The sequence below is a fragment of the Canis lupus genome, chromosome 5, assembly GCF_011100685.1.
Source record: "Canis lupus familiaris isolate Mischka breed German Shepherd chromosome 5, alternate assembly UU_Cfam_GSD_1.0, whole genome shotgun sequence".
Lineage (NCBI taxonomy): Eukaryota > Metazoa > Chordata > Mammalia > Carnivora > Canidae > Canis > Canis lupus.
Window position 1 is genome coordinate 61,058,094 of NC_049226.1, and position 15,215 is coordinate 61,073,308.

General features: G+C 46.1%; 1 protein-coding gene across 4 annotated transcripts in view; it reads left to right on the forward strand.

The window, feature by feature from the left end:
- The first annotated feature begins 7,063 nt into the window (after positions 1–7,063).
- Positions 7,064–15,215, forward strand: part of CAMTA1 (calmodulin binding transcription activator 1) — an 848,163-nt gene continuing 840,011 nt past the window's right edge. For 3 of the 4 annotated variants that reach the window (XM_038537825.1, XM_038537826.1, XM_038537830.1), the window contains exon 1: positions 7,064–7,193. In XM_038537825.1, the coding sequence (XP_038393753.1) occupies positions 7,169–7,193 (25 nt within the window). In that variant the 5' untranslated portion in view covers positions 7,064–7,168. The remainder of the gene's footprint in view (positions 7,194–15,215) is intronic. The other variant, XM_038537829.1, reaches the window with a different exon arrangement.

Sequence of the window (15,215 nt, forward strand, 5' to 3'; positions counted from 1 at the left end):
TACATTGTAAGCACCCGATAAATATTTGTTGGGTGAATGCACATGGTAAAAAAAGATTTAAACCATATCAAATGAAGAGTATGCCTTATTTCTACTTTACACTTTACCCTCAAAAGAAAACTATAGGTAGGTTGCTTGTTGTGTTTCCAGAAACATTTTCTGTATATGCTTGAATATCTATATGTGCAATAGATGTTAGATCTGTGTATGTATGAGAGTAGTATATCATGCCTGGTGCCTTACTTTTTTCCAGTTTAATGGTTAAGCTGGAGAAGCTTCCATAGCAGCGCATGGTGATATACCCCCATCTTTTTAATGGCTGTGTAATATCCCACAGCTTAATACTTAAAGAAAAATAAATTGCTCACTTCATTTGACACATGGAGAATTTAATGACAGTTACATGCTCTGGATCCACACTGTGTTTATGGGCTCTGGCAGACAGGAGCAGGCTGATTTTTCTCGGGTGCTCCTAGGTACCCATCAGAGATGATATGTACTGATGTGTACATCAGCAACTTTTTCCTTCAGGTATTTTGACACGTCATTTTACTTTCAACAACTAAATAAAGGTTCCTTGTAAGACTGAGAGTCAAAATAAATGACACCGGAAAGGGTTGAGGCAAATAAAAAAGCAAATAAAACAAAACTTAGGAGCCCTCCAGATACTCTCTCCAACCTTCAATGGTAACCAGGCAGTGATGAGCAACTACCATATCCATTTGCCTCTGGGAACCACCCAAACAGACAATGAATGTGCAAGGGTGGGTTTGCAGGGCAGATGCTAAGTGCTTTCGCCCCTCCCTCCAATCAGACTGCTGCCTAAGTCCTTGCTCTACAGAGACCCACTAACATCTCTCTGGGTCCCAGGAAGCGGACATAGTGTCCTGGTCTCCTAAATCTTTTAGTTCCAGAAGTCACGAAGCTCTTTGCATAGTGCCCTTCTGAACCAGCAAAACCCATCTCTTTAACCTTTTCCCCTCTTTAAAAAAAAGAAGCCATTTCTTTGATCCTGGGTTCAAATTCAATAAAAAATGATTAGTCTGTAATACCAGAAGGCTCAAGAGGGAGGGAAAAGGCTTTAGTTTTAATTAATTAATTTATTTAAGATTTTATTTTTAAGTAATCTTTACATCCAATGTGGGGCTTGAACCTACAACCCCAGGATCACAAGTCACATACTCTATGGAGCCAGCCAGGCACCCCAAGACTTTTGTTTTAAAGGGATAGTCCAGAAAAAACTGGATTGACTTTTTAAGTAAGGCATGAAGATGAGATATGTCTTATCATAGGCATTTAGCTGTAACTCCAAGGAGGGTCCATGAAGAGCAGGTGCATTCAGGTCTGTTTTATGTAATGGCTGGGTGATATGGAAAGGTTTTACGATTAAAACTGTTGTTTAAACAACATCTCTTGAAGTCCCTATCACAAGGATCATGTTTTGCTTTGGGTTCTAATACTAAAAGGAAAACGAATCCACCAGAAGTGGTGTGGATTGGTCCTCAGACATCCCATCCCCTCTGACTCAGTGAAGGAAATATGGAGCACCTTAATTTTGAAAATGTTCAAAATTTCAACAGATTCCTGGTCCACAAAGCAGGACTTTTATGTTCAAATTACATTTCAAATGAGCTGAAATTCAGCCCTACTAGGCCCAAAGATCTCATTTTGTGTGGACTATCTGATAAGTCTGTACTCTTGCTTACTGGAAGTAACCCCTAGAGATGACAATGGCTGACATACTGTGTATGGAGGCAGGTGGGGTGCGCAACGGAAGAAAGATGGAGGTTTGCAAGATTGGGAAAAATGGGATACTTATCTAACAAAGCTCACAAGTTTTCATTATGTTTTATAAAGGCAAGGAGATTTAGGATTGCCTGTTTTATTTCGTACAACTGCATGAAAATCTACAGTGATTGTGAAATAAAAAAAAATTAAAGAAAAAGCAAGGGGAGAAACCTTTTGGAAGTGGAACTTTTGGACAGTGGTTTTATTTTTTTAAGAGTTTTTTTTTTTGAAGATTTTATTCATTTATTCACAAGAAACACAGAGAGAATGGCAGAAACATAGGCAGAGGGAGAAGCAGGCTCCCCGTAGAGAACCCAATTTGGGACTCGATCCCAGGACCCTGGGATCATGACCTGAGCCAAAGGCAAACACGCTCAACCACTGAGCCATCCAGGTGCCCCCGGATAGTATCTTCTAACAATGCAATTTTTAACAAGGTATAGGCAGAGCAATTCATTTCTTTCTTGTCCTGTGTCAGGAAAGAGTGAGTAGGAGTCTCTAAGCCCCTGAAGTGGGTTCAGTGCATGCTTTTCTGCCAACTCAGGAACCTGAAGTCCAGTAACTTCCAGTTTAAGGAAGCAAGTCCTAGCACTCTTATTATCCTCATCACTTGTGATAATAAACAATCACTTTAATCACTTCAGAACACTGACCAAGAAAGAGTACTCCTTTACAATTATTTTTGAGGTGAAAAAGTAACAATCTAATATTCCTATTATTTACCTACCTTCATCTGTTCCCTGATGGTAGCATTCTTTCCTTGAAGAACATTGGTGCCAAAAGGGGCAAGGATTCAGACAGTGGAGGGTCCAGTATATTTTCTGACTCCTCCCCTTACAAAATGGGCTTATTTAGCTGGTTTCTAAGTGAGCAGTTCCCATACTGTAAATGCCCACCTCTTGGAAACCTCCTAAGCAAAGACAAACACTAGTTGTTATGGACTGAATATTTCTGTCCTCTCCCTGCCCCCACCCCCCAAATTTACCCCCCACCTGATGGTATTAGGAGGTGGGGCCACGGGGAGATGACCACTGGATGAAGTTGTGAAGATGGGGCCCTGTGATGGGATTAGTGCCCTTTTAGGAGTCATGAGAGGACTTGCTTCCCCCCTCTGCTTTCCACAGTGGAAGGAGGCCCCATGATCTTAGACTTCTAAACTGTGGGAAATAAATTTCTGTTGTTATAAGCCACTCAGTTTTTGGTACCTTGTTATAGCAGCTTGAACTGACCAAGACACCAGCATGGCAACCAGCACCCCACCCCTAGCATCTCATCCTTTGGGTTAGTAGTTCTCAAACCCAGGATCCCTCTACACTCTTAAGAATTATTAAGGACTCCAAAGAACTTTTATTTGTGGTATGTTTATTAAAAAAATGAAAAAAAATGATTTATTGATTTATTTTAGAGGGAGAGGGAGAGAGATTCTGAAGCCGACTCAGCACTGAGCACGGATCCCCCTGTGATGTTTGATTTCATGACCCTGATACTATGACCTAGGCTGAAACCAGGAGTTGGACCTTTGACTGACTTTGTCTCCCAGGCACCCTGTGATGTTCATTTTTAGCTTAGGTATATACAGAAATTTAAGAAATATTTATGAGATCACTTAAAAATAATAAACCAGGGATGCCTGGGTGGCTCAGAAGTTGAACGTCTGCCTTCCACTCAGGTCATGATCCCTAGGTCCTGAGATCAAGTCCCGCATGGGGCTCCCCGCAGGGAGCCTGCTTCTCCTTCAGCTTATGTCTCTGCATCTGTGTCTCTCATAAATAAATAAATAAAATCTTAAAAAAATAATAAACTATTACATATTAACATATGTATTTCTTTTTACTAAAAGCTAAATTTTCCAGGGGATCCCTGGGTGGCTCAGTGGTTTATGCCTGCCTTCAGCCCAGGGCATGATCCTGAAGTCCCGGGATCAAGTCCCACGTCAGGCTCCCTGCATGGAGCCTGCTTCTCCTCTGCCTGTGTCTCTGCCTCTCTCTCTCTCCCTCTCTCTCTGTCTCTCATGAAAAAATAAATAAAATCTTACAATAAATAAATAAAAAAAACCACAACTAAATTTTCCAAAACAAAAAAGTTAATGATGAGGGCAGCATTGTTTTACAGTTCTGCAGGTCTCTTTAATCCCTCACTTAATAGAAGACAGCTGGATTCTCCTATCTGCTTCTGCTCTACTTTGATGTCGTACATTATATGGCCTCTGGAAATCCCTACTGTACACCCATGAGAGACTGATACAGTATTATTAGGAAGACGATTTTGACCTTATAGATCCGCAGGGGTCTTAAGGATCCCCCACCTCCCCAGGTATGCAGGCTGCACTTTGAGTACTGCCATTTCTGTTGGGAGTCTAAGGAGCTTCCCATAGGTGCTTTCCACTGTGAGAGTCCTGCTTCTTTTGAAGTTCTGGTGATATTCACGACTTCTGTGTCCCCACTGCACCTTAACCTGCGACTTGCTGTGGTTGATGCTTGTCAACCCCTGCTAGGCTGTGAGCCTGGTGGGGGAGACACTCAACTTTATTCACCTTTATATCCTTAGGACTTAACACAGTGTCTGGCCTCCCCTGGGCATCGGATAAAAATAACCTTTTAATTTAAATGTATGTTTTTTTAAAATTAAAGATTATATTTATTTAGTTGTGAGATAGAGAGAGAGAGAGAGAGAGAGAGAGGCAGAGACACAGGCCGAGGGAGAAGCAGCTCCCTGCAGGGAGTCCGATGTGGGCCTCCATCCCAGGACCCCTGGGATCACCACCTGAGCCAAAGGCACACACTCAACCACTAAGCCATCCAGGTGCCCCTTAAATGCATGTTTTAATCATAACAGTTGTATAGTTATGACCATATTATAAAATAGAGACTAAGAAAAAAACACTCCCCATCACCCAAATGTTATTTCTTGGTTGTGTTTTGTATCAGTCTTTTTTACAAAAGCAGTTTTTTTAGAACTAGAACCACATCATATATAATAAACTAGCATCATAATTTTGAATAATTTATTCCCCCTCACCTAGAATGGGTAAGATTTTCTCTCTGTTGTTCTTCCTAAATACCCAACATTAGCCTGTTTAGGCTCCCAAATCGTTGTTGTCATAAATACAGCGATCTTGTGAAGAATACCTTCACACATACGGCTTTTTTGGCATTTTGTGTTATTTCCTTAGAATAGATTCCCAGAAGTAAGATTACGGGGTCAAAAGATGTAGACGTTTTTTATGGCTTTTAATACATACAGTAAAATTGCTTTTCAAAAGGGTTATACTAATTTTCAATGCCACCAGCACTTTCAGGAATGTTTCCCTACTCAAATTGTCAACATAAGTCCTATTAAGAATGCTGATCGATAAACTACTGTACCTTAGTTGTCAAAATTTTGCATTTTTTTTTGAGGCTCATAGATTTAAAGTTTGCTGAAGAAGGAGAGTCTAAGACAAAACATTCTCTTGGGACATCTTTATTTATGGAAAATTATCTTTTTGTAAAAAAGATTTTATTTATTTATTCACGAGAGACAGAGAGGCAGAGACAGAGGCTGAGGGAGAAGCAGGCTCCCTGCGGGGAGCCCGATGGGGGACTCATCCTAGGACCCCGGGATCACAACCTGAGCCGAAGGCAGATGCTCAACCACTGAGCCACCCAGGTGCCCCTATTTCTGAAAAACATAAGAAATTTTTACTTGTGAACACTAGAAAAGGACGCCTGTTTTAAGACTGGCACAGAATTCACTCTGCCAGTCAAATCTTCTCGCCAAGATTCTCCAACAGAGACCTTTCGCGGATTCTGCTAGGCGTCCTCAACAGTCGCAAAGGGGGAAAGTCCAATGTTCCCACCGTAAACCAGACAGGACCCACAGAGAGGGGTTGGAGCTCCGGTGCTCCTTCAACTAACTTTCCTTCCTCCGGCCCCCGCGCCCGCCCTAACTTGGAGGTTTCTACCCTCTCCTTTGTTTGGGCTGCACCTGCCCACGTGCACCAGGGCTGACTTTCTCCGCAGGGTGCAGGGGGCACCTCCCCGCCGCCGGGCCGCGCCTCCCGGCTGCTCCGCGCTCGGCTGTTCGGGGGGCACTTGGGCTTTCCGAGCGGCCGCGGCCGTGCGCCCGCCCCCCGCGGGAGGCTCGGGAACCCGTTTCCAGGCTGGCACCGCCAAGCCGCGCGGCGCGGGCACCGGGGGACGCGCCAGGAGCGCGGCGACCGTGCGCCCAGGACGGAGGGGAACTTGGCCGGCCTCGTCTTCCGGGCCGGCGCGCCGCGGCTCAGCGCTCCTCCAACGTTGCCTCCGGCGGCCTCATCCCGGGACAAGCACTTATGAGTCATCGGCTCTGTGGGTCACATGGCCAACGTGACCAAAATAAAGTTTCAGTATTTTAAGCCGCTAGAAAAGGGGACAACGGAGCACACCGGAGGCGGGCTGCGGAGGGCGGGCGCCGGCGGGGCCGGGCGGGCCGGGCACCCGCGTGAGGGGCCGCGGCGGCGCGGGCGGCCCGGGGAGCGCGGAGCAGGGCGCCGGGCGCCGGGGCCGGGCGGGGGCGGGGGCGGGGGCGCGGGGGAGGGGACGGGGCGGGGCCTGCAAGACGCGCCCCTCCCCCCACGGCCGGCAGCGACGCCCGGACTCCCGGGCCGGCGGGCTCTGAGCGCGGCGCCCGGCCGACCTCCGCCGCGGGGCCCCGGGCCGCGCTGCCGCCGGGCCGCTGCAGGCCGCGGGATTCCGGAGATCCCGCCGCGTCCTCCGCCGCCGCCGGGACCCCACGCGCCGGCAGCGGCTTCCCCGGGAACGTCCTTCAGCCCCGGGAGCACGCGGGAAAAGCCCCAGCGCGCCAATGAGCGAGCGCCTTCCTCCTGACGGTCACGCTCGGGGGCGGGGCTTCCCTTCGCCGCTCCCGAGTTCCGGGAACCCCCTTTGATTGGTCTGGACGGCCTGGGAAACACTGCAGTGACGCCCAATCAAAGAGCCACGTCTCGGCCTCGAGGAAATATTCCGTGTCGGCCCGGTCCTGACTGGGCAGTTCTTCCCGGCTCCGGCCACTGGGAAGCTTTGTTTAGGTCCGGAAGGCGGGCTTTCCTGGGAGTGGGTGGGGCGGGGGCGTTGATTCTTCACCAATCCTTTCATTCCGTTGGGTGGTGACCAGCCAATGGGCCTGGCGGATAGGACGCTCCTCCCGGAGAGTAGTGAGACCCCTGGTGCGTGGCGATTGGTGGCGGGCAGAATGAGTGGCAGGCGTGCGGCCCAACGGGCGCAGTGCGTGGGCCGCGGGGCGGGGCCAGGGCGGGTGCGCGGCGGCGGCGGGGTGGCTGGGCCGGCGGCGGCGGCGGTACGAGGCGCGCGCTCGGGGTCCCGGTCGCGAGGAGGAGGAGGATGTGGCGCGCGGAGGGGAAATGGCTGCCGAAAACAAGCCGGAAGGTAAGAGCCGGCGCGTGAGGGGCCGGGGGCAGCGTGGCGGGCGGCGGGACCCGGCCCCGCCGGACATCCCGGGCATCGGCGGCGCCGGGCGGGAGCGCGGGGGCGCGGCGGCGGCGGCGGCGGCGGGCGGGCGGGCGGGCGCCCCGGGCCGGGGAGGGGGCGGCGAGTGGGGGGGCGGAGCGCGGCCGGGTCCTGAGGTGACTCGCCGGGCGGCGGAGCGCGGCGCCGCACACCCCCACCCGGGGGCGGGCTGGGGCCGGAGGGGCGGGGGGCCGGCGGGCGGGGGCCGGGCCCAGCGAGGAGGAGGAGCCGGCGGAGGGAGGGCCGGCGCCTCCCCCACCCGGACCGGGCATCCCCGCCGCTCCTGGGCCCGCGACGCGGCCCCCGCCCCCCGCGCCGGGCCCGGTGGGGGCCGCGGGGCGGAAAGTTTATCCGCCTCGGGCCCCCTCCGGCCCCGCGCCCCGCTGCCCCGGGCCGGTCCCGGTCGGGGACACGGTCTGCGCTCAGCCCCGCCGCCGGGGGCTCTCGGGCGGCAGGGCCAGGCGGACTCCGTCCAGCATCACCCTGGAGCCCCGTGGGCGCCTCCCAGAGCCGGCGGGGGGGCCCCGTGCTTCTCCCCGCCAGGGGGACCCCCTCCTGCTGAGCGTCCCCGGGCAGAAGGGCCTCGTGTGACCCCTCCCCCTTCCCTTCCTGGGAAGGGGGCCTGCGCAGCATCCCCGCCCCTGGCAGTCGTTCCCATCCTACTCCTGCCCTTGCACCCCTCGCAGCTAGGAGGGTGGGGTCTCCGTTTCTATGGCAAGTGAGGATCTCCATACTCCCTTGCCCTTTACCTTCTGTGACCCTGATCCTTCTTTGGCAGAGGGGTCTGTCTCAGCCTGCCTCTCATCTTCCGTGGCATCTTTTGGGGCCTTTGCACACCATCTATTGACCCTTCTGCCAGGACAAGGGGACTCGGGCTCCCCACGTTCTTCTTCCCTCACCCAGAGGGTAGTGGGGGCCTGTGCAGCCCTGAAGTCATTTCTAAATAGGAAGGCAGATACTTCTTATAGATTATGCATACTCTGTGCTCACTTTCCTGGGTTAGGGTGAGCTCATTTCCTGAATACCCTTTGACTTGGCCTCTTTTTCTTAGGGGAGAAACTGGACATTACGGTGCTCCTTTCCCCATTTGTCCATCTCCCCCAACGTGTTCTCTGTCTTCAGGAGTTTCTTGTCTGGGTGAGGGTGGGGGCCTGGATCAGATGTAGGGCAGGGCTTCCATGGTGCCTAGTACTTGAGTGAGAGGGGGCCACGGTGATTACTCCTCTGTGTCTCAGGAAAACAAGGGTCTGTTTTTGCTTCCATTTCACTCTGGTCTCTGAGGTAGGGGCAGCATTCACCAGTTGACACTACCCTACCAGGAATGTGGTCACGTGTCCTTCTTTTTTGGTGTTCCCATTACTATCTTCTGTGCAGTGAGAACCTGACTTTGTATATCCTACATACAAGAGTTTTTGAACCTTCCCTGGAAATAAACTTCCCATTTCTTTTTTAAGAGAACCCATATCCTCCTTATGGCTTCTGTTTCCCAGTCAGCCATATTTAGTGAGCCTGTTACCTTGACTTTTCCTGATTTTCTTAAATTGTATTCATGTTGGCTGGGTAAGAAGAAGCCATATGCCTTTCCATCTAGAAAAGGGAGTGTAGACACTCATGTCGCCCACGTGCCATTCGGGAAGGGGTTGCTAGCGTGCTTCTTGTTGTACTAGAACCTTCCTTTGGCCTCGTGTTGTCTCTCATGGGATCTTAACTTTTTTGTTGTTGTTTTTTGATCTTTTAGCTTTCAGGTGAAGGGGAAATTTGGATGCTTCCTATTTTTTTTTTTTTTTTTTCTGCTTTGGTTCTCTTTTGGCAAAAGACAAAATGCCATGCATTTGTTTATGGATATACACATGTAGGTTTGCATTCCCAGATAAAGTCACACTTGTCACGTGTACAGCTTAAGTTGGAAGGGTTAGATGGCTAGCTTTGTGTTCTGCATGTTTGTGGGGACCTCAATGTGAACGTATATGGATATATATTGCTGTTGTCAGTAACTCTTCAGGCTTAGAAGAATCAGAAAACTCATTGATAAATGGCCAATTCTTACCATTCTTTCATTTGTCATTTGTACTGTACTGAATAAGCAGAATGACATCCTGAATGCTCACCAAGCCCCCGAATACATGAAGTGTAGAGTCCTGCCAACGCATACCAAAACTTAGGCATTCTGAATTTAGGGGCAGTAGTCTCTGCTTGATTCTTCCTAGGTGAAAAGTTCTCCTCTTGATCTCTTTGCTGCTGGGTAGGGGAAAGAGTTTCATGTATTTGGGGCATCGATAGGAGGGGGTGAGAATATATGTTTCTGTGACAGAACTAGGAATGAACAGCTGTATATATGTCGCTGTTTTATTTTGGCCATTTAAATAATCAAGAGAGGTTTGCACATTAGGAAAAGGTACCTTTGGGAAGGCCTGTGACAGTTCATCAAAGGGTGGGAGGGACTGTTGTCCAGGTTGGTCCTGAGTATCACAAGTCTACAGATTGGCTCTGGGGCACGGCCATGATGGAGCGGCCTCTGGGGCCCTGCTCCGTTCGCTCACGGAGCTTGGAATGGCTGCTGTCACTCAACAGTGAAGTCTTACTTTTTGACAGGCTTTGTGTGGAGACCCATCCTCCCCAACGAGCTCTGTCAGACTCTGAGTGTTTGGACCGTTAAGCATTTTTTGAGTAAGAGTTTCCAGCTGGAGTAGTAAGTAAGGAGGCAAGGTGATCTGGAGGATTGGTCAGCATTAGGCTTTGACTTCAAGAGTTTGCCCTTCAGGTAATATGGAGCTATCAAGTGGGCATAAAACCCACTGCTCCAGAGGATCACTTTTAACCTCAATTTCCTTTTTTTTCCTCAAAGTTTTTATACTATTGTCATTCTGTCTGTATATCTATACTCAGCTTGATGGAATTGTGTATTTTTAGGGTGTGATATTAATGACCTTTGGAAAATGATGGTTGAGTACCTGCTGTAGATGTTGGGGTGTTCCCAGGAGAGTGAGTGTTCCCATCTCACTTCCAGTGGTGGATCCTTTCCTGTCTTTTTGCCTGCCATCGACTGCCTTTCCGGGTTTCTTCTGCTAATTGGGGTGCTTTCTCTGTACAGTGGGGCAGTGGAAGGAAAACGGTTAAGGGTTAGAGGAACACACTTGAGCTTAGTGTGTAAAGGTAGGCTCTTTGGGGGATCCCTGGGTGGCGCAGCGGTTTAGCGCCTGCCTTTGGCCCAGGGCGCGATCCTGGAGACCCGGGATCGAATCCCACGTCAGGCTCCCGGTGCATGGAGCCTGCTTCTCCCTCTGCCTGTGTCTCTGCCTCTCTCTCTCTCCCTCTGTGACTATCATAAATAAATAAAAATTAAAAAAAAAATAAGGTAGGCTCTTTGAGTTTAATGTGGTTGTACTTTCTGTGGCACCCGCCCCACAGATGATGGGAATCAGCTTTTCCCTGTTAGTCTTCCAGTGCACAGTGTTCTCTCGCAGTCTTGCTAGATGGGTTCTCTTAAGGACTTTTCTTTTTTACATCTTTTCTGTTAGAACATCACTCTCTCCTCCCCCTCAGCCCTTACCTCCAGCTTTTTGGACAAGGTTGGGTGACTCATGGGACATCTCTTCCCTTGTCTTGTTGAAGACTTGACTTATCCTGCTGTTAAATGTTGGGTTTCTCTATCTCATCATTTAGTGAATTCAGAATGTTGACATGTACATAGCAGCCTCTACTCAAGGTCAGGTTGGTTTGGATTTTCCTTTCTGTAAGAGTAGGATTGCACTTGCTTGTTCTTTGAGCCATATTTATATATCCTGCTTACCCATGTTTTTCCATTTCTTTAGCGTTTAGGCTTTCCCTAAAGTAGCCTATGCTTTAGTGTCAAGTGGTGTTATTTTAGTTCTCTGTTTATGTGTTTATGCTAGCCCATGTGCCTGGCCGGATTTATTTATTTATTTATTTATTTATATGTTATTTTCTTTTTCCTGGTGGGGTTTTAATATTTTTTTCAGTGATTTTATTTTATTTATTTATTTATTTATTTATTTATTCAGTGATTTTAAAGTAGCCCATCTTAAGGTTTAACTTTTCTTTTTTTAACCACTCCTTCATTGCTCTGGGCCATTTTTCATTTCCCATTTTCTAAGGTTTAGGGAAATACCTCCCTGTGTGCAGTTGTACTTCTTTGCGATTTCTTTATGGAAAAAGCAATGGAAGGTGATTCTCGTGTTCTCTTTCTTTCCCCTGATAGTTGTGTCCGTTGCCTTCTTTGCAGGACCTTTGAATTTGTCCTTTTGGAGAGAAGCTGTTTTTGCATCCATATCCTGTCACTGAGCGCATTCATTCTGGAGACATTCACTGAGCTTCTTTTATGTGCAGGGATCTGTGGTGGTTATGGGACTGTGTCTGAGACCTCTTAGCATGAATGACATTTCAGTGTATCTTGTGTTTGTCTTTTTATATATTCTTTTAAGGAATTCTTTTCGGAATTGTGATTGTTTGGAATGTAATCTTGCAAAAAAGATACTCTAATGGTGTACTATCTCAGTGAACTCTTACTCATTCCCTGCAGGATTGGGGGTGTTGGAGAGGGTGGAAGGCAGCGTGAGAGGCACTTAACAGCTTTCCCTCAGACTATGTGTAGAAAAAAGTAAGGTCAATCTTCTTTTTAAATGGCTAGGCTTAACTTTTAAGTCGCTTGCATACATGGTTGGTTGGAATGCTTGTTTAACATTTGAACAGCAGCATACCAGGTATTGTATAGAACATACTAGGTATTGTGTAGAACATAAAATCAAACGCATCCTTTATAGAAGGAAAGGGTAGAAAAATAATTTCCTTTTAGGATTAACTGGTATATTTCATATCCTTAGATAGTAAGAACTGAATGAGATGCTGTAACATTTTTTGCTGCCAGGATGTGTTATATCTAAATTTAATGCCTAATTGTGGTGACCATTCTTTGGCTAGATATCTAATATAAATTATCACTGTGTTTGTTTATTATGTGACTTCTAATACTTTATACTTTTTTAATAGGCTTTTGTGTCCTATCTTTTTTTGGGGTAAATAGCCTCATTATTTTTGGATGTAGGTTTGGTATGCTGAATGATGGTAATAATAATAAAGAATTAATCTGGAATGTATTTTTTTCATTCTATATTAAATCAGATTTCCCCTCCACAATGTCTGTAGAAACCAGTTGTGCTAGTATTTCACTCTTAAGTCTTATTTAGGGTTGTTATAGTCTGTGATTTGGCAGTGTCCTTTATTCACGTGAATATATGACAAGATTTTTTGTGGGGACAGGTGATATGTGTTTTCATTAAAACAGGTGATTTTCTAAATGTTCTGTATCTTCTAGAATCACTTATTCTGCCCTTTTTGATGTTCTAGATGGCCTAAGTCCTACCTCTCTTCTTTCCCATATGAAGAAGTTTCCTTATTGCCTTTGTCATTATTATAAAAAAGTATGTGTAGGTCTACTGTTTTCAAAGTCTTTCTGTCTCTGGGAAAGTGGGGTGCCTACCATTCCTTTTGTCCTGTAGTAGTAAGAGGCAGTGTCACCTCTGTCCCCCTAAGGATAGAGGGATGAAATGGGGTTTAAGCCACAAGGCCAGGGGTGATAGTATTTGTAAGTGGATAGCATCTCAGGGTGAAACACTGTGTCCTTCTGGCATCTGAGATGCCTCTTGTAGGATTTTGAAAATTTGATTTTGCTGCGTTTAGCCAGCTTCGTTCTGTCTCTTTGGCTTTATAATAGTAAATTTCTTTGGGCAGAGCCAGCAAGTATACTACTTCATTTGGGACCTTCATTCACAAATATGTGGGGGTCTTCTAATAATGTTACTGTCATACTAGTTATAGTCTTTGGTGTATTTGAGGGTGAGAGTAGGAAGTGTTCTTGTACTCTACTTCTTTGTCCACATAATATAAGTAGGGTTGCGTAGTCATTCACTTTCTTTTCCAGGTTATAGTGTGTAATCTGTCTGCTTCTTATTTTTTTTTTTCTTTTTCTTTAATTTTGCAAACCTGATCAGGTTCAGGATATAGGTTGACCAGACATTATCCAATCCCTGTATTTTGTGCCATCCTTGGATGTAGTGCCCATCAGTCCTGTCATTAAGATGTGTTGCTGTTCTGTCAAATGTGATGGTCTTCCATCCCATGATATTTGTCATGTGTTGGTAAGGATAGTGTTTCTCTTGTATATATTGATAATAGCAGTTCCTGATTTTTTATATGGTGGGACAAAGGTGTTTTTTTACCCATCAGTATGCTGGCTGTGTATTTCTAAGGTTGTATTGCATCTTTCTGCTTTGAGCGCCATTGCTTGTAGAAGGTCATGGGCCTCCTTGTGTAAAGATTGGTAATGCTTCCTGAGCATTTTTTAGCTCATTACCCTGGACTAAAAAAGAAATATTATGTACCCCACTGCAAAGAAAGGCCAAGTGTCAGCCATATTACTTCCCTTTCCACCTTTTTTTTTTTTTTTTTTTTTTTTTTTTTTAAAAGAGGGTTGTTTATTTCTTTTCAACTGATGGATGTGTCATAAGATGGAATGGCCAGAGGTATTTTTTTTTCAGAGATATTTTTTAAATAGTTCTTTTGCATTCACCCCATATTTTGCTCATTCTTAATAGAGTTGCATGTTCTCATATACAAGTCCTTTACTCACTTGGAAAAGTGCAGTCACATTTTATTTACTTTTTTTTCAGATTTAGCCAGGCCTTTCAAGTCATGTACCATATTCCTGCCTGCGACTACCCAGAAAGTGGCTTCGGGGGAGATGGGCTGGTCTGGGGCTGTGTTCCTCAGTTGGTGCTCTGCAGTGTGGTCTTATGGTTACCAGTGTACAAAATGACATGGTTTCAAAGAAACCTATGGATTTGAGTTCTTAATGGTTTTAAACGTGTTATTGCTTGGAGACTAGTTAAGTGGCATTACTCTCACCACTAATTTTACTTCTAGTGTCACCTGAAATATCTCTACCTACCTTCTCAAAAAAAAAAAAAAAAAAAAATCCCCAAACAAAAATCATGATAAAATCCCAAAAAAGGCAAACTGAAGGCCAGCTCTGACTGCCCCTGCCCCTACTGTACGGTTGAGCCACTAGCTTTGGGGAGGACCTGTGAAAGCCTTTGGAACACATAGCATTCAGTCATTTAGCAGAAGATCACACATTGTGTCTTTTATTTTTCCTTATCCGTTGCCACAAGGTAAGCTTGTGTATTTAGTTACTTAAAAATACTTTCAATGTGGATTGTTTTTCTTCCTTTATTTTCACCTAACCATTGGAAAGAAAACTGGGGTTTACTTTTCATGATAGTAGTAAGTTATTGTGTTCCTACTTTTGTGTTCAACATCTGTGAGCAAATGGGGAGCTAACTCCAGTGACGGCAGTGGGACTAGTCCGGACTCAGACTTGTTCTCCGTAGCCGATATGTTATTGTGGAGATGATTTATATTTTAAGCCAAGTCTAGTGTCTGTAACACATGATAAACCAGATGTTTAAGTTTATTTAATCTTTTTTACAGTATGCATTTAACAGGATATATCTATGTGTTTTATTAGAATGATCTGCAGATACAACTGGAGGTACTCCTGCAACTAAAAACAAAGAGAGAAAAAGAAAACCTTTCTTTCTAGTTTTGAAAAACAGGTGTTATCTTTTTTTTTTTTTTTCCCTTTCATCGGGGTGACTTAGATTGCCAGAAAGCATTTCTGAAAGTATAGTAATACAATCAAGAGTTAATCTTTTTGAGACTTAGATTTGATTTTTAATCCTTGTCTGAAAAGTTACTTTTGAGGATGTATGTGCCCCATTGGTTTTCTGGGACACTTGGATATCTAACCATTTGGATAAAAAGAAGTTGGTATAAAGTGTGAAATTATCAAATAGAAAAATGATGCACTAGTGAAGAAATTACCTATTTATCATTGAAGATAATCTACAGTAATGATTGGAAGTG